The 21,969-nt window shown below is 40.4% G+C and overlaps 1 protein-coding gene across 6 annotated transcripts in view; it reads left to right on the top strand.

Annotated features, from left to right (window-relative positions):
- TPD52L1 (TPD52 like 1) overlaps window positions 1-21,969 on the top strand; it is a 61,592-nt gene that overhangs the window by 32,175 nt on the left and 7,448 nt on the right. For 4 of the 6 annotated variants that reach the window (XM_030037435.2, XM_030037463.2, XM_030037479.2 and 1 more), the window contains 3 exons: window positions 10,625-10,726; window positions 17,424-17,438; window positions 21,260-21,298. In XM_030037435.2, the coding sequence (XP_029893295.1) occupies window positions 10,625-10,726; window positions 17,424-17,438; window positions 21,260-21,298 (156 nt within the window). Of the gene's footprint in view, window positions 1-8,108; window positions 8,348-10,624; window positions 10,727-17,423; window positions 17,439-21,259; window positions 21,299-21,969 lie in introns of those variants that run through there. The other 2 variants (XM_030037454.2, XM_030037443.2) reach the window with 2 other exon arrangements.

Below are 21,969 nucleotides of genomic sequence, written 5' to 3'. Positions count from 1 at the left end.
GAGAGGAGAAGCACAAGACATCTGAACTAGAGTTACTGGGAGACACTAGCAAAATTTTGAAACAAGAAGTTTCATTTTTACTTGAAATTTGGTAAAAAAATTCCAAGACAGCTTTTCATTTTCCTTCCACAATGTTGACATTTTCCACAAGGATAGAGAGACTTGGGAGACTTTATCAGTATGGTAGCTGCTACTTTTTATTTAAGATGTATTTAAGTTTCAAAAACAACAAGCCATTAGGTGATGAGTGTCCACAAGTAGTTATGTGGAACTGAGCAGCAGGAGTCCGTTTGTGCCCTTGGAAATCCTGATGTTCGTGGTCCAACTGCTGTATAATTCTGGCTGACACTCATGCCAGTACACTGATGCCAGTACAAATCACGGTAATCCGGCATTCTTCAGAATGGATGTGTTAAGTCATAGAGGTGATTCATTGTTGCTGCACCAAAATAGCAATGGGATAGCATTGCTCACCAAGATTCTCTGATTTAGTAAGTATGAAAAGCCTGTTTTAAAAAACAGAAGTTCAAAATATTTACATGCCTGTACTTTAGGCTTCTAAATCCACAATTAGTCATTTTAAATTTTAAAAAGACCTGTTTTTAAAGAGGCAAATTTTGCTTTCATTCAGTCTTACTGGGTTTTGTAGCTGCTGTGCTTTTCTGGAAGTTAAAACCACTTTTTTTTAATAGGGAACTTTTGAAAGCCACAGAGAGCAATTAAGCACCAAATTTTTGTCCTCTTAATAATCTTTTTAAGCTCTCCATTTAGGGGTGCATTCTTAGGGTTAAAGTGGACTTAGAGGCAGATGGGTGGACTTCTCTCAGAAACAGTTCTGTAAAGTGTGTCTGAACAACTAGTTAAGACTCATGACCTAACTCACAGGATGGATGCCACCTGGAATGACTAAATTTAAACTTGAGATTCTGACTATTTTTAAGCATTTACATTTTAAATGTTTGGCCACGGGTAGCTTAGGAGTTAGCCTGAGCATGCTTGAGATGTACGTGTCAGAAATTGTCATTAAAGGATTGCTATGATTAAACAGGAAAAAAAAAAGTAATAGTTTTCATACTGAGGAAGGCTAGAGCTGGAAGTCAATGGGCTGATGTCCTCCATAGATTGAAGATTATGTCAGGCTCAACACACAGTTCTGTACAAAGTCTGTTTCCTTGTCATTAATTCATGCTTTAAGGTACGCAAAAGCAATTCTAACTACCTCTAGTAAGACATTACATTTGCAACAGTAATGTGCAGCTTTTTTTCTATCAAATCAGCTTTTTTTATCACCTTTGTTTTTCTCTAAAGAAAACCTGTAATGTTGTTTACATTTTTCACCCTTGTATGAAATACACCTGGAAGTCATTCACTTATTATGATGACCAGAATCATAATGCATTTTTCAAGTTCCTTGTTCATTTCCCCTGCTATTCTTCAGTGCACTGATTTTTTAGTATAATCTATGTGTTAGGGTAGGCAGCGGGCTCTACTATAGAGGATATCAGTAACTAGAGAGCAAATGATTGCCTCAAGTTTAATTTGCTTTCATGGTGGTAAAGCATTCAACTGGAATGACTTCTCCCACACACCTTTTTAAAGATTGGGTTTCCAGTGAATAGAGGTGGGTGGATATTCAGATAGCTTCTAGAAATGCAGGTTTTTTATTTATATTTTAAACATAGATAATTCATTCTTATTTAGATGCTAGAAGCAGGGTAATGTTGACGGATTTCAAGGTTATTTATTTTAGCTTAAGAAATCATTAAAAATGTCTTTACAGGGATATTTACAAAGATCATAATTGAGCTTTTCTAATTAACGTTTTGCTACAAAGGAAAGGTTTTATGTAACCTAAATGCAGTATGTTTACTTAGTTAAAGCTGTTTGATTGGTGGTGCTTCAGTAAAGTTCCCACAGCTCTCTCTAGCCTTCTGTACTTCAGATTTTCACTGCGTAGTGCATTAAGGTAAAAAGATAGCTTCTATAAAGATTGACCTAGTTTTATGCAGAATCACAGAATACTTGAGGTTGACAGTGATGTCAGGAGACTGTCTAGTCCAACTCCCCCTTTCAGAGCAGGGTCAGCTAAAGCAGGGTGCTCAGGACTATGTCCAGTGAGGTTTTGAATATCTCCGAGGATGGAGACTCTACAGCCTCTCTGGGCAACCTGTTCCAGCATTCTGTTACCCTTACTGTGAAACCCTTTTTCTTTTGTTTAAATATTTCTTGCATTCAATTTGTGCCCATTGCCTCTTGCTCTTTCACTAGATACCACCAAGCAGAGTTTGCCTCTATCTTGTTTACTCCCTTTCATCAGGTTATTTATACACATTGATGAGATCCTCCCATGAGCCTTCTCTTTTCTAGGCTGACCGGTCCCAGCTCTCTCAGCCTTTCCTCATATGAGAGATGCTCCAGTCCCTTAGCTGTCTTTATTGCCCTTCGCTGGACATGCTCCAGTATGTCCATGTCTGCCTTGTACTGGGAAGTGCAGAACAGGACCCAGAACTCCAGGTGTGGCCATAACCAGGGATGAGCAGAGGGAAAGGGTCACCTCCCTCGACCTGTAATCACTCTTCCTAATTCAGCCCAGGATACTGTTAGCCACCTTTGCTGTGAGGGCGCATTGCTGAATCATGTTCAGCTTGTTTACCAGGAGCCCAGGTCTTTTGCTGCAAGGCTGCTTTCCAGCTGGTTGATCCCTAGCCTCTACTGGTGCATGGGGTTATTAATCCCAAACTGCATTTCCCTTTGTTGAACTTCCCGAGACAAATGTTGCCTCATTTTTTTTCAGACAGTCAAGGTCCCAAGTAATAGTATTCTTCAATGCCGTTACAGAATTGCATTGCATTATATGTGGAGAAGGTTACAAGGGTTAATTTATCCTCCTCACCAGTGCCTCACATGAAGCACTAAGGACATAGATCCACAAGATACCTTGGCCTTTGCCAAGCATTTATGTTGCAACCGTGCTCAGCTTTGTCCCTCAGCTTTTAATCTGGTGCTTTTCTGTACTTCTCTGGAAAAAAACATTATAGTAGGACATTATAGTGTTGTCCTCTCGGGAGAGATTTTGGTACTACTGAGTTTCTAAGGAGCAGTTGTATCTGTAAAATTGCCCACCAATAACCTCACTCCAGCCTAATAGTTCCCAGAAGCTCCTTTGTCATTCTTTCTTGAAATGTTAGCAACTGTTAGAAGGCATAAGCCTCCTCTGTTTTAAACGGATAACTTTTCAACCCATGGATGGAATAGTAATATAACTACAGAGGTAACTTCTAGGGAGATGAAAATGGTTGGTTTTGCTACTAAACCCTCCAAAAAACGATACTCCAGACATTCAGACCACTGTAAGCAGCAGTTCTGCCATGGCCAATAAATTATTAGAATAGCTAAAAACTTAAAGAAAAGGGCTGTAGTACTGAAATGAAGTGAAAAGTCTCAAAGCCCATATATACTTAGTGATTCCAGCCAGGGGATTGGGAAGCCTTTGATGTGATGGAAAGTGGACCCATGCAAGACTGCCATCTAGGACAGGAATCTCACAAAGCTATGTTTTCAAAATGACTTTCCATCTTTTGCCCTCACAGAAAAAAATTGTCATTTGGTGTAGAAAGGGAAAATCTCATGAATTAGAGGCCAGAATCAAGAGAACTGTAAGTGCTAGCTCTGAACAGTGTATCTTCTAGACAGTGCCTGGGGCTTTCTCAGGTGGAGGCTGTCTTTTGAAGCCTTTTTAGGAAGGTTTTGATAATACGTGAGATTTGGGACAAGAGCATTCAACACGGGCTTGGCCTTCCCCTCCAGAGACAGAATAAAGATCTCTTTGTTGGCTACTGGTTGAAAACGATGTGAGCAAGCTTAGTTCTGCTGATAGGGAGTCTGAGGACAATTGTATGGGTTTCCACAAGTAGTGGGAACATAATATTTTGTAGTTCAAGTTTCTGCCAGGTGATGAGAGAATAGAAAGTAATAGTTGTGCTGCATGTGTTTTAGACTTACAATCTACAGTACCTGCAGTCTCCATTAGTATAATTTTAAATATATAGTAATGTGTTCCAGAGGTTCAGAATTTTCTCAGGAAGTCAGATATAATTTGTGGACAACCACAGTCCTACTGTGACTTTTAGGAATTCAGTATACCATGTTCCCACACACATACTTGTTATGAGTGGTAGTAAAAGAAATGTGGGTGGTTTTGTTCATTGCAATGTGTAATCACCTTTTGACATTTTCTTCTCTGAATTTGCAAGTAAATGTAGCAGTTGTGTAAGTGAAGAAATTGCATGTTGGCTTTAGCAAGCACATTACCTGTGTGTGAGCTCGTGCTGCATGGAAGTAAAGGGAGCCTGTCACTTCCACTGACTTTGTGTCCTTTGGGTCAGATCAGGCAACATTTGTGCCTTCTTCAAAGATAATTTTTTTGCTGCTTTTCCACATGGATCTCAGGCCACTGGAAAGGAGGAGTAGTGAGGTTGGAGAAAGGACTTTGAGCAGTTAAGTTCACTTATTCTCATTGTCCCTTTTCTAAAAGATGTTATGTCCTCTTGTTTACACCAGAACCTTCAGCTAATGGAAATTCCCCAGCAAGGTCAGGTGATCTGTTCCAGATCAATGAATATAGTGTTAGTTTCTCAGGAAAAAACCCACTGTGATTATCATTGGGCACCAGAAAATACATCCACATATATTATAGTTATCTGTATGTATGTATATCTAACTGTAAGGAGGGGAGGGGAGGCCTGAGCGTAAACTGGAATCTCTGAAATGACCAGATTTAAAAATTTCTGGGAAAGTGTCAGTGGAAGGGGGACAAGGGATAAGGAAGGAATGGAAAAGCAAAGGAAAGGTAAAAATGGAAGGAAAAGGAAAAACAGAAGTGAAGCAAAAGGAAAGAGAAAGAAGGAAAAGGAAAGGAAGGAAGAAAGGGAAGGGAAGAGGAAAGGGAGAGGAATGAAGAGGAAGGAAAAGGAGGAAGAGGAGAAAGAAAGGGGAAGAAAGGAAAAGGGAGGCTGGGATATGTTTAATCTCCATAATTTTGTTGATCTAGTGTACAGTACAGAGCCCACAGACAGCGTTACTGGCATAGTTTAAGGTGTGATGAACTGTGAAGTTTTGGCCTGGAATGTCTTAAGCTTAATATGCTTAAGCTAACATATTGTGGCTTTTCTACCTGGAGATTAAGTGTACAACTGCTTGTTTTTCCCCTATTCAGTGCTGCGTTGCACAAATAGTGCCTTTCACACAATTGTATCCCTGATTTTTCCCAAGTTTTTGAAGATTACAATGCAGGGCAGCACGGGATATTTTTCACCTTTGTCTGGTACATTTCCTAACCCGTGACTCTCTCCAGCCTATGGAACAGTCATCGTCCGTGTGCTGCACATAGATTTCTGGCTGCAGGCAGGTCCCCTGCGACCTGCAGAGGTTCAGTTCCCTCAGGTCTGCCCTTCTCTCTGTGGGAGAGGAACTACCTGGGGTATGCTTCCTTTGACTGATGTAGGCGTATGTACCCATCCATGTGCCAGCACAGTTTGAGTTAATTCTTAACATACCTGGCAAAGGGAAGAATGTCTAAAAAAGTACATCTGTCGTCATTTGTTTTTGAAGTTGGAATGAATTTCAGGTGAGCACTAAAAAAAAAAAAACCAACCCCACACCACCTTAGAGTTCATTTGTGGGCAAAATGGCAATATGAATGCTCTTAGAGAATGTTTTATGTACATGTTATCTGCCATTCATATATGCTTTTATTTCATTTGAGCACTAGCATAATTCAGGTAATGCTGAGCCCCGTTTTCCCCAGAAAATCGACAGAAAAATAGTTTTCTAGCTGAGAGTTTCTCAGCGACCCAGATGCTTTATGTTGATTCCAGAAATGTCATCCTTACACTGACTAATGGTTTCAAAACTAAAAAGAAGCAAGCTCCATAGGGCATGGCTTGTGCTACCAGGCTCTGCTCTACTGTATGGTTTTGTTGTTAATTGTTTGCATTTTGTTGCATCTTATGTAAGTTTTATCACAGAAGAGGGTTTCTAAAATGGATTAATTTTGCCAGCAAGCATTGATGGAGAGGCACAATGCTGAATGAAGATGTACTAATTAGCAGATGTACTAATTTTACAGAAGCTGAATTTAAATTCTTTATAATTTACTGTAGTAGGTTGAATCTGCAGCTTGCAGAGTTAGATTTAACTCTGCCATGTGAAGGGCAATTCTGTACTGAGTTGAGATGAGATCAAATAGCATGTGGTATGATTATCCTGTCTTATCCTGCAGACGATGTTGGTCATTTAAATGTCTAGTCCTCTGACCTCTCTATATGTCTGCTGCCTGGCTATATTCTAGCTGAAGCACTATTTCCTTTGCACATTGTGTTTTATGAAACAGTATCTTCTTTCATTTGCTTTCACTGGCTGTAAAAATCAGCTAGTGAGACCTGGTTGTCATATTATAGTACAACCTAAATGCAGTATATGAAACTGTCAGGTGAAAACACAGTCAAAATATGTTGCAGATCTACTTTGCCCAATTAGTATGTTACAGTACTGGAGATGTGAGTTATCTTTAAAGCTTCTTTTAAATGTGTTGGGCATATTATCAGAATATAACTGCAATATCAGCATATTTTATCATAGCCTCTATAATCAGTTTTATAAACAATTGCTTTTGTTAGAGAAATACCCTATTTTAAAAACCAAATTAGAATTGGAAGTTGATGGATGAAATTCTTAGGTCAATGTCATGTAAAAAGCTAATATTGAAAGTTACACAGGTGAGTTTCATTTACAGGTTCACAATTGTGACAGCAATTCACATACCATGTTTGTTTAACCCTTCTTGTCTATGAAATACATTATAAATATTTACTGCTAAGTGAAAAGTATGAGATGTGATCCTTGTTGGCCACTACCACCAATTCTTCTGTGCTACGGAGTATGTTTAGATGCCACAAAACCAGAGAAGGCATTCCTACTCTAACTGCATAAATCAAGTAGCTTGTTACTACTTTTACTGATGCTACTGGGCATCTGGCATAATGCTGTTAAGCTCAGGGAGGTTATGGTGACTTTGTATTAGTGTAAGAAAGGCACAGAGCTATATAGGTGGTATTTCTTGAATCTCTGTGTCCTATATTCTCTGAGTTTGTTTCTGCTGGAGCTTTTCTACCTTAAGGTTGAGGGTCACCAACCTTATTTCAGCTGATGGCTGACAGCCTGTTGAGATGCTGTCACCTGTCCCGATGAGCTGGGTGGTCAGTACGTGCCTAAAGATTGCCAGCAATGGGTGCTCAAAGGATGAGAGTGTGCAGGTATTGTAGATGATTTAGCATGTTGGAGCAGTTGGTGGTGTTAGGAGGACTTACGCCATATGTACGGCACTTTTTCCAAGGAAATGTAAGTAGGTCTTAACTGGAATATTCAACTTTATTTCTACTCTTAACGGTTTCTGAAAATTATGTGAGCTGTTCAGTGCATTAAAACAAAACTGCAAACCGGTGTGTGTTACACACGGATATGAAAACTGCTGGCTCAGATTATTAATGTTACGCACAACTGAGAAGATTCCCAGAGGTCAGAGAGAATATGTTGAAGAGATCATTGTTACCAGAGTGTTTGGCAAGGTATCAAATGAATGCTGTAAATATGACATAACTATGATGATAAAAATATCTGAGCCAAAATACTGTGCTGTATATCAATACAGAGCATAACTAACTACAGGAAGGCAATGTGCTCTGTGGAAAGATACTCTATTTATGAAGAAGGCATAGTGATATGCCTAATGGTGGAGAGGCAGGGATGGAGGGCCTTGATTTTTAAGGTAACCATCAGTGAGCTCTACTAAGATGCAAATTACTGTTTCTTGTCTCTGCTGCCAGGCATTGCATGTCACGCTGCATTTTTACCTTTGTTATTTTGTTGTTCCTTAAAGCTCTTCTTCAGCATTGCTGAAAGGAGGAGGGGTTCATGTCAAAGGTCATTTTTGCTGAAGTTGGTGCTGAAAAAAGACCAGTTGTGTAACAGTCTTAGCTGGATTTACGCTGTTACATAATGACGAAAGCATTAGGAACGTAAATGCAGTCTCTGTGTCTTCCTTGCTAGTGGAAATACTGGGGGGGATGTTGGGTTTATGGGATTTACAGAGAAAACACAATATTAGTTGGAATGCCAAAATCAGTGTCATTTCAGCCAATTCCCAGAACGTGTGTTCTGACCAATGTAATGTTCAGAAATACATAGGGGACTCTAATGTTTCTCAGTTAAAGTTGAGTCTGTCTGCTGCATGGGGCATTTGGGACTGTTCTAACAGTTTTACACGGTGTGAAGAACCTGTAGCAGAAAGGTAAGACATGGAGATCTTTTGTCAGAAAGCTAAATATGCCTGTGAATAAAATTAACTCCAAGGTGTCTTTTTCAAAAAATCAGTTCAGAAGGATATCTGTGAAGTATTTTACTATGTACAGTCAACCTGTACATAAATAGGTTCTGCTACCAAGGACATTTTAGACATGGAAGTCAAGTCTTGGCCTTCATTTAGTCATCAGCAAAATTCCACCTGTGCTGAATGGTTTAGGGTGCTTCTCTGTTAGGAAAATGTCTAAAGGCTTGTATGCCACAGGCGTTAGGATATTTGATTTTAATTTTTTTTCATAGGCAATGCTTATCAAAAAGCTACATGCTCATAGTTTGACTGAAGCATCATTAATGTCTATTTTAGGGTCTCATCTCACTCTAGTTTATATGAGAGTATGTCCACTGACAGGAAGAGAATCACGGAGTTATTAAACTACTTAAGCCAGAGAATGAGGCCTCAGTGAAGTAAGAATGTTGCAGTCTTGCTGCATCCAGGGACAGACTGGCTGAGGAGAAAGGAGACCCAGTTAAAACAATCTTTTCAGTCTTCTCTGTATTCCACCAGAATAAATAAAACAGGCATAATCGATGCTCCTTCCTTTCTAATTAAAATTTGTGCTGCTTCTGTCACTGTCCCAATGTTTTAGCCCTTGTTGTCATTCAACATTGTGCATGCGATTGATTCAGCTTATCTAACTCTGGGTTTCTAGAGATTTGGTACCCTAGTCTTAAGTTGCTCACAGTAGACTGCCTTGCTAATCAGTGAAAACAGAAACAAGCACCTTCATAGAAGGAGCCGTTTCACTTGGCAGTTTTAGAACTTGTTAGGTCAGTAGTCTGGGAAGTATTTTGTGGCTTAGGAACATAAATCAAAATACTTGTGTTGGGGAAAATTAATTGTTGATAGAATATTGTCTGAAAGAATAGAGCATCTGCCTTCTAACCTGTGGTTTGTAAAGAACAGTCCTCAACAGAGGACTTTCAGCAATAGGTACTGCTAGGGCTAGAAGGACCTGACGTAAAATGTGATGTGCCGTATTGCAAATGTTAATCTTCTCTGATTTCCCCTCCTGCCTCCACAAAGTTACATTGCTTTCATATACCTAAAAGTAAGAAGAAAATATTCTGTTTCAGGAATTAGGCAGTGGGATTTTTTTTTTATTAATCTCTGGTGTATTTTGGTACACATTAGCAATCTTACAGATTTTGTTTAAAGGAGAATTAGAACCAGTGGAATTGTATTTTTGTATTTTTCATGATCATTTCTTCAGTTCTTGCCTGCCAACGGACACCACAGGATACAAGACTGATTGTAATGTGCTCTCCTTTTGTTACTAGGTCTGTACTTCTAATTCTGAGCTTGTCTGTGTCACTGGGAGTATCAGATAATTTGCTTGGAAGGAAACCTCTGACATGCTGAGAGTTAGTTTACTCAGCAAAAAAGCATCTGTGCAGAAAAGCTTATTAATTACTCTGAGAATGCAGCTTAACTGTACTGAAAGGTCTATGTGGGTCAGAGCATATATTCTGGATTAGTAAATTAAGATGATTCTGTGTTTGAATGTGTATGCTATATGTGAAATGAATGACATCTAAAAGGATTCAGTCCCATTAAGAATATATATTCACTGTCTACATTGTTTCATCTTTCTTTGTCTCTCCCAAAACCTTCTTCCTTTAAAGAAATTTAAATAAAGTAAAATTGTAACAGATGGAAACAGGTTTGATCAATTTTTGTCTAATTTGAAATATCAACACATCATTTTGAAGTGTATCTGTTAAATGTACCTAATATGGGTATGCATACAACAGCAGAGTTGTGTATGTCCTGGTTCTCTTCTGTGCTTTAAGACAGCAGGTTTTGCTACCAAGTCAGTGTCTGCTGCAAGAATGCTTATTTGATGTAAACATTATCTTCTGTAAACAGAAATTGTATCAAACAGGTATTCAACAAATCACTGCACTCTACTTTTAAACAGCTTGCGCTGACCTGCTCAGGGGATGTTATCTGCAAGGGGGAGAGATACAGTGAAGGATTGCTCTGGAGAGTGTTTTGCTCACATTAGGATTAAACTGCACTTAGGAAGCTGTGCAGAAGCGGGCATCTTTGTAATTTGGTTTGTGCTACAGTTACTATGTTTCTTACCCTTTCAGTGGATGGGACCTTAAGATGGGGAAATAAGGGAAAAGGGGATTAATTGCAGGGGATTCTGGCCTCTCTTTTTTTAATACTTACCACTATTTCTGTTCTATTTTTTGTTTCCAGTTACAAGAAAACACACGAGACCCTGAGCCATGCAGGACAAAAAGCAACAGCAGCTATCAGCAATGTAGGAACTGCTATCAGCAAGAAGTTTGGAGATATGAGGTACAGGGATCTCCTGCTTCTCTGGTCTTATTTTGAGGACAAAAAGTATAAGTCATCTGTCAGCTCTTCCTTTCCTTCTACATTAGTGTTTTAAAGGTTCAAGTAGTTTGTAGTCAAATATTTTATGACATTCATGGTGTCAACCAAAAAGAAGGGATAAGAATGAATGAAGATATAATTCTTATTTGAGTCCTGGTTTTAAAAAAAAAAAAAAGTGCAATCTGAAATCCCTTTGGAATAATTTTGCAAGCTCAAGGAAAAGTACAAGTAAAATGGAACAAAAAATAGCTGTAGATCTTTATTAACCCGATTTTATTCATACTTGGATTCTGGAGACCAACATCATCTGAAGAAAACAAGTCTGCCTTGGAGCTGCTTGTAGAAAGATAAATCAAAAAAATATTTCAAGTTATTTTTTATCAGCTTTTTCAAGATGTAGAAAGGCAAAGTTTTGTTCCGCAGTTGTATGTGTAAAAAAAATACGATGAAAGTAACAGGAGTTGAGGTCAGGAGAAAAACGGTCACTTAAATGCAACTTAAATGTCAGGCGTTATATTGTTGATGTATCTTTGAAAGTGTTGATCTTAAAGTTCCTCAGAATGAGAGCATAAATGAAGAAATCGTACCCTGTAAACTAGCACTTCAGTTTTCAGCTTGGTAGCAGGATTACAGAACTTCTCAGGTGTTTCAGGGAGTTGTTTTTTTGTGATGAAATAAATGGACATGGGTAACTCTACAATATATTGTTTAAGCTGCAGAATTAGGGTCTCATTTATTAGAGATATTGGTATGTACTCACTTTTTTGGTCATTTTGTAATGTATGAGGTAACCATATCCTAAGATCTGTGTGAATCCATTTTACAGTATTTCAAATATATATGGGGGTTTTTTTGCTCCAAATGGCTGAAGCATAGTTCTTGGCAGCTAAAACTTATTTTTTCCACTTTTTTTTTTTTTAATCTGAATCTTAAGAAATCTTTAGTCACTCCTTTATACCTACCTTTTACATACAGCTTAATAAACCCTCTACAGAAGTACTACTGTTTTTCTAGGTGAAACTAAAAAAGGAAGATCTTCATCACTGTATGATCTGCTTTACAGTGTCTTTTTCCACATTGCAGTTTAAAATGGAAATCTAGTGAGTGACTTGCAGCCAGGGTGTGAACATAAACTAAGAATTGTTTGACTCGATACAGTTAAACATCCATAGGTAGTATACGCCTGTAAAAGGATATAAGAATAAGGAGGCATGCAGTTGCATTTTCCTAGTACATTTTTTTAGCATTCAGCAATCTGAGAGCTGAAAACTTTCTAAAACAGAGGTTTGAGCTTTCATTTTAAAGTCTTTGAAGGGTTTTTTCTTCATGAATTTATTTTTTTATTTTTTTATTTTTTTTAATTTATTTTAACTTGTATGAACTTTTGGCATTCATAACACCTCATGTCTCCTCAGATGAACAGATAGTTATATGGTAAAGAAGTGTGTGGTTTATTTGTTCGTTCATTCATTCCCTATTCTGAGTTTCCCTGGTCTTTCCTTTGATGCCTTCTGGCTCTTCTATTAGGATAAACAGTGAGTGTAGTCCTGCTGTCCTTCATGTCACTCATGATTTCCTGTGGTTTTATCGTATTTCACTTCAGTTCCCTCTTTTCCAGGCTGAGGCTCCAGTTGCATGAGTTGCTTTCACAAGCCTTTTTCCTACCTTTGTTTATTCTTCCTGCCTTCCCTGCATTCATAGTTGTATTCTGTATTTTTGAGAAATGCATGAGATGCGTGTGCTGCATGTGACACCAACGTATCCTCCATTTCATTTTCTGTTCTTTCCTAACACTTCCTCCTGTAAAAAAGACAAGCCCACTGCTCAGTGAACAGGTCACGTTGCTGCTTTCATGCTTTAGATCCTACAGCAGTGACCAAAGAGTTGGTGTGCCGATACCTCGAACGCTGGCTCTTGATCATAGAGGGAAGGTTGACTGACAGTTCAGTACTTCTCAGGTCCTGTTGCTTGCGCTTTGCATAGGGTGTGAGATTAACTGCAAAGGCAGAAATGTCTTCACTGTAATAGAGCATGTTTTTCCTTTAATATTTCCCTTAATTAATCACTGTTACCAAATTCCTTTGTCTTACCTATCAGTATCAACCCCCACCCCCATGGCGATCATGCTTCTGACTAGGGCTTGGAAAGCAGATGGGTGGTATTTATCCCATTAGCCCTTTAGCCAAGGGCTCAAAGCAGAGGCTAAGTCCATAAGCATTTTGATTAATCAAGAAGCTTGTTTCTAGTAGCTTTCTTTGAAATTATTACCTTGAACCTGGTTGGGAATTTTTCAGGAAGATGTGAACTACCAGCACTGCGATTTTTTTGTGGACACCTACTGTTTTCAGTTGAGTTCTCAGGAGAGTTTTCTTGATGATACTTGATGATGAAGCAGCAAGCAGCATAGCTAATATCCTGTAGTTACATAAAGCATGGCATGACTTGGGCCTTCTGCATCTGCTGAACATCCTTAGTCTGGAGTAATGGTCAGTACGCTTCCCTCGGCAACAAACCTGGCCTAAGATCTTGGCTCAGCTTGGGCAAGTGCAGTTCTGTGTGGGGTCACACGGTAAACCTTATCACTTAAATAACCTGGTTTTAAAAATCTTCCCCTCTCGCACTCCAATCCCAGCTGTGTTTGGGGGAGTAAGCTGTAAGGAGGCATGCAGTCTTTGTTTTATTGTTTGCTTGGCTTTTTGCTAATCCAAATAATTTTATGTCAGTGATCTAGTATATGGATTATCACCCCCCCCCTCCCATAATGCTGATTTAAACACACATCAGACTCTAGCTTAATTCTTTTGGTTAGGCATTAAGGCTGATAGTCACCAACGGCATCCAGATGCAAATCCCTGTTCTGCTTTTATTCAGAACAGACACTTGAAACTGATTTCTAAAAGCCAGATGATCGTCATAATTCCCTGTATGTTCAGCAGTCTGGTGTGTTTGGCCTTCAGCCCCTGTGTGTGGTGATAGTGATTTTGAAAGGGTTTGTAGTCAGCCTGACTCTAAATATTGAAGCCTGCTGCCTTTGTGAAACAAAATTCTGTTTTCCAGGTTGCCTGCTATGTCAACTGTACAGAGCACCACATGAAACAAATATGTTTCTGTTCTGAAGATGCAGAGTCTTAATTAATAACCTGAAAGATATTTCACCCTGAATTATGTCTTAAAAATATTTCCTAAAATATCATATTTCAGAAATGGGCCAGATTGACTCCCCCGAATGTGCTGTTTAGCTGTGTTAGAGTTCAAGAAGATGAAATCTAGAAGAAAGAAAGAAAAATGACAAAATTCCATGTGTCCCAAAGAACAGAGAAGCCACCCTTTTGAGACGAAGTGCTTTTGATGCAGCTGCTGTGCTTCTCTTTCATCCCCTCCCCAGCTTCCCAGTGTTGCAAGCTATCTAACTTACTTTGTGCACGAATAATCATTAGCATTTTACATCTTCTAAATGCTGTATTAATTATTAGTGCTTGTAAGGTCTCTTTACAGTTGTAATGCATTCTATTTAATATTATCATGTTAGTAGGAATGCAAGAAATGCATATAAAACCAGTATACACACACCTTTGCTTTGGGATACAAATCAGGCACTAGTAATATAGTTAAGATAATAGATTCTTCGTGAATAGCTCTTGTGATTAATGATATGCCATCAGGATTTTTTGTTTCCCCTCCACCCCCAGCTCATATTGTCTCCTGTAACATTTTCTGACATGGAGAAGGAAGGCAAAGGGGAAGAGGAGAGTCCCAAGTCACTCATAGGGCAATAGCAGGGGCTCAAAAATAGAGGTTACACTCTGACATTTCAACATGGCTCTTGCCATGTAGAGCACAGATGTGATAGGGAGTTGAGGGTCTTTATCCCTTGCTTCTTTGCATAGTGATAAAGTTTGGATCTTTTTATGCAATACTGCTGGACTGCTCTGCAGCTGTCTGTGTGGATCTAAGAGTTTCAGCCCTGTTGATGGCCTTTTTAGTAATAAGTTGTGATACCAAGTGGGAGAATTTCTGATTTTTTTGTTTGCTTTAAAAAAAAAAAAAAAAAAAAGGAAACTATGGACACTACACTACAGCAGGCACACTACCACATACCTTACTACTACACAAGTAAATGCATTTAAAGATTAAGCTGACAAAGGCATGAATGCAAATCAGGTATCAGCAGTTACACTGCTTATACATCCTTCATTTAATTGTCGCATACATTTTCTGTAATGACATGATCACACAGACCCCTTTCAAATTCAGCGCCTGGGATGAGCCAGCTCTCAAGATGAATGAAGTTAATATAATGCCTCATTCCTGCCAGGAGTTGGAAGGCACGTATGGAAAGATCAAAGACTGCAGAGAGGGAGAGCTTGGGGGCATGACTGTTGCTGTTGAATGTGCCCCTCAGAGATGACAGGAATCAGCACAGAAGGATAGGAGGTCCCAGAGGGGTGGAGGAAGGCAAAGTTCATCCCTCTGGAAAGGGCCGAGGGAAGTTCTGGAAATACAAAGCAGATTCTGGGGGAATGCATTAACCTGTTACTTTCTACGTGTCTAGAAGATAGCATGATGGCAAAAACATAAAAGGGTTTGTCAAGAACAATTATCTTGAACTGTGCCAGCACCTGTCATAGAGGACGGAGGGGAGGCAGGAGATGTGATAGAGCTTGACTTTGATAAGGCTGCCCATACTGTTTTCACGGAACTAGGGAAATACAGTTTAGGTGTTAGTGCTTTAGCAGGAAGAGGGCATAGGAAAATTATATTCAAAGAGTAGGTCTCAGTAGCTCACCATAATGTGGGATTTTGCAGGCATCTGTCCCGAGTCTGTTACTCTTCAGCATTTTCATGACTGGTTTAGATGATGGCATCGTGTGCACTTAAAATCCCTAGATGACTGCAGTGGGAGGGAACACAAGCGCTTCAGACACCAGGATTAGAATTCAAAATTATTTAAAATGATAAAATAAAATTCAGTGTAGGAAAGTGTAAGGTGCTTTATTGACAGATGGAAAAAAAATCAAAAGCAGAAATGGGGAGTGCTGACTAGCCAGCTTTGCAGATAAGGGCCTAGCAAGTGCTAGGCTAGTGGCTCACAAATGCAGCTGAACAGGGGCACAGGTTATTTCTGAAGGCTGTGAAATTTCTCTCATTGGAAGTTTTTAGACGCAGGTTAGGCCAATATCTGTTGGAGATGGCTCAGGTGTAATTAATCTGCTTTAGTGCTGTGGGAGTTGATTTTTGCTGTGCCTTTACTGTTGTGCCTTTTTGGGTTTTCTGTTGTGGTCGTGGTGGAATTTTTTGTACAGCCTTTTGCTGTGCATTTCCAGGATTTCCGTGACCTAGAGATGTTCTGGGCACTTAAAACTGTTGCTGAACTCATTGGGAGCTGAATTCCTTGAAATATTGTAGCTGTCATACCCGTAACTACCATTCTTAAACCTCCGTGTCTCTGATACCCCCTATAAAGGAAATAGTAATACTGTCTTGCTTCAGAACGTGATTTCATAAGCATTTCTTTTGCTGATGGGTGAAGCAGTTGTTTTCTCTCATTTCTACTGACACTCGCCCCTTCATTTGTGCTGGTTTTTGGAGCTCTGCAGTAACGCAGATTTCGTTATTGTATGGCTGTACAAGTATCTGTGTTAGCATGGAAAAGGGGGTGGCTGTTACTGGGAGTCAGCAGGTAGTAAAAAAGGAGGCTACCTATGGCAACTGTATTACTTAAGCTGGTCTAAGCAGAAATGTGTTGTGAAGATAAATCCATGAATGTTTGAGAAGCACCAATATACATGATGATGAGCCCTGTAAATAACCCTGAAGAAATCAATGCTTTTCTTCAGAGCAAGGTATGAATATTGTGCAGTAAGTAATGCATCACACCATGCATTGAAAAAGGACGTGAAAAATAAGTATTGAAGAGATGTTAATTAAGTGTGCACCATCTATCTGGCTCACTGCATGAGGCAGGTGTTCCCTTGAAGTGGTCTGTAATTAAAGACTACATCAATAACACACAGATGAAGGAGAGGCTGTCTGCCTCATCATTTGTCGACTTTCGAACCTTAATGACATCCTTTGAATATTGTATATCAGTGTGCCTCTCCCAGTTCTGCTGCCTTAATTAAGTTTCTTGTGAGCTGGAAAATGGTGTCGAAGTGTTTCAAGTATTGTTTTCAACAAGGAAGAAGTATGTTAGAAAATGTTATTTTATGAATTAAAAGCCCTTTATTTCTTCCATACCCTTCTCAACTGAGAGATGATTAAGAAATTCAGAGCGAAAAAAAGACTGCTGCTGATATACATGTACAATTCCAGTTCACCTGGAATTTAATGAGATTAAGGTAGGATTTTGGGAGGGAAACCAGTTAACATTGTTTAAATCTGATCTAATGAAGAGAACACAAAGTTTAGCAGACAAAACTTCTGTTCTTTGTGGCACCCAGAATAGGTGATTGCATAGTGAAGGAGTGTGTGAAATTTTTTGCTTTGAAGGAATCTCAACTGATCCACATTCGTGTGTGAATTCCAGCATCAAGATTTGAATGCAAATGATTTATTTTTCTTAGGCAGCTTGACATGCTACAGACATATACATATATTTTTGTTACATTTCCGTAATACTTTTAACTCTTGCTTTTCTTTCCTTGTGCATCCACCACAGATCGCATTCAATTGGGTAAGACACGTTAATCTCCTCGAATACTGCCTCTGTATTTGACAGAATTTATTTTATGGAATGTAATGCAGTAACCTCTTTCCTTTCAGCATCGTTATATATGATAAAAACATACGCTATTTAAACTGTAATGCCTCATTTTTACAGCACGGTAAGTATAATGAGGAAAGGACTGGACTGGCTACAGTGAGTTTACCTTGCTCTTGAGTAAATTAGTCTCAAATTCAAATGATGAACACATTCAAAAGATGTTGCTCTTGGGAAAACCTATTTATACGTAATCTCATTCTCTCAACTATCTTTTCTGTTGGAGGTTGGAACATAAACAACAAATACTCAGGAAAAATTCTGTTCAGCCACCAGAGTTTTATAAAGATGGTATAAAGTATTTAATTACCTCCTCTTCAAGAAAGCAAACGTATATTAGTCATGAAGCGTACACAGTGACTCTTTAAAAGTCTTGAGTACTGGGGAAATTTCCAATAGTAGGCTAAGTTCTTAACATGATTAAAGGGGATCTTTATATTTAGAGCTTGAATTTATTGAGGCTGTAAAGCACTTCAGTGTATGATTGTGGCGGGCTGACCCTGGCTGGACACCAGGTGCCCACCAAAGCCGCTCTGTCGCTCCCCTCCTCAGCTGGACAGGGGAGAGCAAATATAACAAAGGGCTCATGGGTCGAGATAAAGACAGGAGAGATCACTCACCAATTACCATCACAGGCAAAACAGACTCAACTTGGGGAAAATTAACTCAATTTATTACCAATCAACAACGGTAGGGTAATGAGATATAAAACCAAATCTCAGAACACCTTCCCTCCACCCCTCCCTTCTTCCCAGGCACAACTTCACTCCCAGATTCTCTACCTCAGCCCCCAGTGGCAGAAGGGGACGGGGAATGGGGCTTACGCTCAGTTCATCACACGTTATTTCTGCCGCTTCATCCTCCTCAGGGCAGGACTCATCACACTCTTCCCCTGCTCCAGCGTGGGGTCCCTCCCACGGGAGACAGTCCTCCATGAACTTCACCAACGTGGGTCCTTCCCACAGGCTGCAGTTCTTCATGAACTGCTCCAGCGTGGGTCCCTTCCACAGGCTGCAGTCCTTCAGGCACAGACTGCTCCAGCGTGGGTCCCCCACGGGGTCACAAGTCCTGCCAGAAAACCTGCTCCGTGGGCTCCTCTCTCCACAGATCCGCAGGTCCTGCCAGGAGCCTGCTCCAGCGTGGGCTTCCCATGGGGTCACAGCCTCCTTCGGGCATCCCCCTGCTCCGGCGTGGGCTGCTCCCTGGGCTGCAGGTGGAGATCTGCTCCCCCGTGGACCTCCCTGGGCTGCAGGGGGACAGCCTGCCTCACCATGGTCTTCCCCACGGGCTGCAGGGGAATCTCTGCTCCGGCGCCTGGAGCATCTCCTCCCCTCCTTCTGCACTGACCTGGGGGTCTGCAGGGCTGTTTCTCTTACATGTTCTCACTCCTCTCTCTGGCTGCCGTTTCTGTGTGCCCTGCAACTTTTTTTTCTTCTTAGATCTGTTCTCCCAGAGGCACTACCACCATCGCTGATGGGCTCGGCTGGTATTGGCTCTGTCGGACGTGGGGGAAGCTTCCAGCAGCTTCTCACAGAAGCCACCCCTGTAACCCCCCCCCCCCCCCCCACTACCAAAATCTTGCCACACAAACCCAATACAATTTTATGCGTGCTGGAAGATTCTATAAGCCATCTGGCTTTATGTCAGTTCACCCACCAGAGGGGCTGAACAGCCCCAAATCCCCTGCAGTCCCTCCAGCCTCGTAGCATTGCCAGTGCACAGGACAGCTCAAGAACAATTTTCCTGTTCAGTTAAGTGAGCCTAACGTGGACTCTTCCTTCACTGAGAAAACTTCAAAATGGGGCATAGATTGACCCTCCTATCTCACTCTGACATGACACCAAAATGTAATATTTAGCGATGTTTGTCTCAAAGGATCTCTGTTCTCTGCCTGTGCACTGATCACCATCACAGGCATGTATATCTATAAAAAAGCTTAATGTTTTAGGCTTCTAGTAAAAGAAGATGTTGTGACTGTTCCTGTAAGTTGCATCCTTACCTCTTTAGAGAAATTAAAAGATGAACTCAATAAAATATACACTTAGTATTCAGATTGTCTGTCACATGCCATCCCTCAGCTGTGTGAATTTAATTTGGCACAACGTAATCTTCTTACTTAAACCTTCATATTTGGAATGTTTTGCTATTAGAAGAGGAGCAGTTGATGCTGAAATACTTCCAAACTCTTATTTTTGCCTATTTGTCATGTGTTACAAGACTAAAATGGCAAGCATGCTTGTTTAATTTAACTAGGATTGTTAAAGATTTGCTGCACTTGTGAAATGTTTGGGCTAATCTTTCGTAAGTCTTAAAAATGATGTGAAAAATTGAACATGAAACACTTGCATTGTCTGCTGTCAGTTCTTGTCTGTCTGAGCTTAGCAGAACCCTTAAAAATACACACAACAGCAAACAGTTCGTGTAAGATCTCTGTCCCACCTGCTTGCCAAATAGCTCTTTCTTCCCCGCACCCCCATTTCTGATTTTGTGTGTGTATGGACACAGCGCTGCCCTGAATTTGTATAGTTTAGAACAAACACATGTGCTGTTTATATGAAAGCTTTCATTTTTTTTAATGCTATAGTCATACTTTGCTTGATTGCAGCCAAATGTTGGTGTCCCTTGAAGTAAAGCTCTCACTGTTCTCCGTCAGACCAGGCTGCAGCTGTCAGTCAACACTGAAAGTAGCCATGCGTGAATTTTTGAAACAATACATACCCTTGCAGTGCACAATTTACTTACAATGTTCAGATCTAAATGTACTTATGGACAGTTCTTACACTTCAAATAAAGATTCATATTCAGAACAGGCCTGATGCTTCCTAGCAGCAGGGAACAGGTGATGCTATGGTGGCAGAGTTGGCTTTGGTGGTTCAGGTGGGAGAATGTAAGTCAAGCGGTTAGAGTGGGTGTCCATCTGCAGGGTTAAAGGTGTGCAAGATGAGTTGGGGATCTCTGAGTGACGGAGAGGCTTCGTCCTCCGCTTGCCAACCTTCCGATGCTCTTGCTGCTGAGGAGTCTGAGGAGGGAAATGTTGCAAGGAGAGCTGGAGGAGAGCTGTGGAAAACAGCTTTCTACCCTCGGTAATGCTGAGGTGTGAAGGGGGAGGTGGAATGCCCTAGGGGGATGGGGACAGCAACTGCTGCAGCTGAGAGAGCTGCCTCTCTGGTTCCACAAACCTCTTGTTCAGGGAGCCTGTTGTGCAGGAGCCTATACAAACTGGGAGCCGGCTATTTGAACTGTGTACGTTGTACATGCAACAAAGGTAATCGCCTGCTTACCTACTGCCTTGAACCAGCTCTGTTTATGTTCACAAACCCGAGGCATTCTGTGCTCACCCAACACAGAGCTGGTCGTCTGTCACTGCAGAACATGGAGGTGGCTCTCTGTTCCTCTGTCACATGTTGCGTGTCTCTGTAGATAGCAGGGGTCTGCATCATTTAAATGGATATTGCCAGGAACTGTTCTGCATCGTTCTTTTGAGCCCTATTAAATGGCTGATCGGTTGACATGAGAATGTGGTGGTGAGGTCTTCGGTGCTGAAAGTGAGCTGGAATTCACAGGTGAGTTTGACAAGCTGTTGCCATCAGGAGAGGAAGAGTACCAGCACTCTTGAAAATAGGTGTATATATATTTTGAAAGTTAAGTTAAAAAAATAAAAATGGTATGTTATAATCATGTTGCAAACTGGATTTTACAGCTTTTTTACCTTATCTTTTGCTTTCATCCCACAGTTACTCTATTCGCCATTCCATAAGCATGCCTGCGATGAGGTAATATGCTACCCATATTCTGTTTGCTATGGTGATGTTCAACAGTGCAATGAGGGGGGGATTTGCACACTTTGATCCTGATCCTGCAGTTTTCAGTTGGATGAATAGTCCCACTTCAATCAGTTAAGGTTATTCATGTAGATAAGGGCTACAGGAGAGGCCATCTGTGGGTTTTTTCCTTTTAATTGTATTAACTGTTTAATCTCTTGTACAAGCCTTTGAGTAAATGAAGCAGTTCTGAGATGTATTTGAGTGGTTGATTGTTACCAGCTTTGTATTACTGAATCTGAAATTCACTTGTTTTGCTGTCTCTAGAACATCATCCAAAGCCCATTAATGTCAGAGATGCTTTCCACTCCAGCAGGCTTTGGATCGTGCTCCTATGGAGAGATTTTATATAAGTGCTTTTATATTTTAATGGCTATAATCACGCTTTACATGACTACAGCCAAATATTGATGTCTGTTCAAGTAAAGCTCTGCCTATTTTCAACAAAATTAGGATTCAGCCTTCTTTTTACCCCCTTAGCCTCTAAATACATGAATATCCCCACTCCCTGCCAAGCATGTGGGGAAAACAAATCTCCTAACTATATGATAGTCATTCAACTTCAGCAAGTGGATAGTTTAAGGCAAGCATTCACCAGTGTGACCTACAGGTCAAATGTCAGT

This window comes from Aquila chrysaetos, chromosome 2, assembly GCF_900496995.4.
Source record: "Aquila chrysaetos chrysaetos chromosome 2, bAquChr1.4, whole genome shotgun sequence".
NCBI lineage: Eukaryota > Metazoa > Chordata > Aves > Accipitriformes > Accipitridae > Aquila > Aquila chrysaetos.
This window is presented reverse-complemented; position numbering and strand designations above follow the sequence as displayed.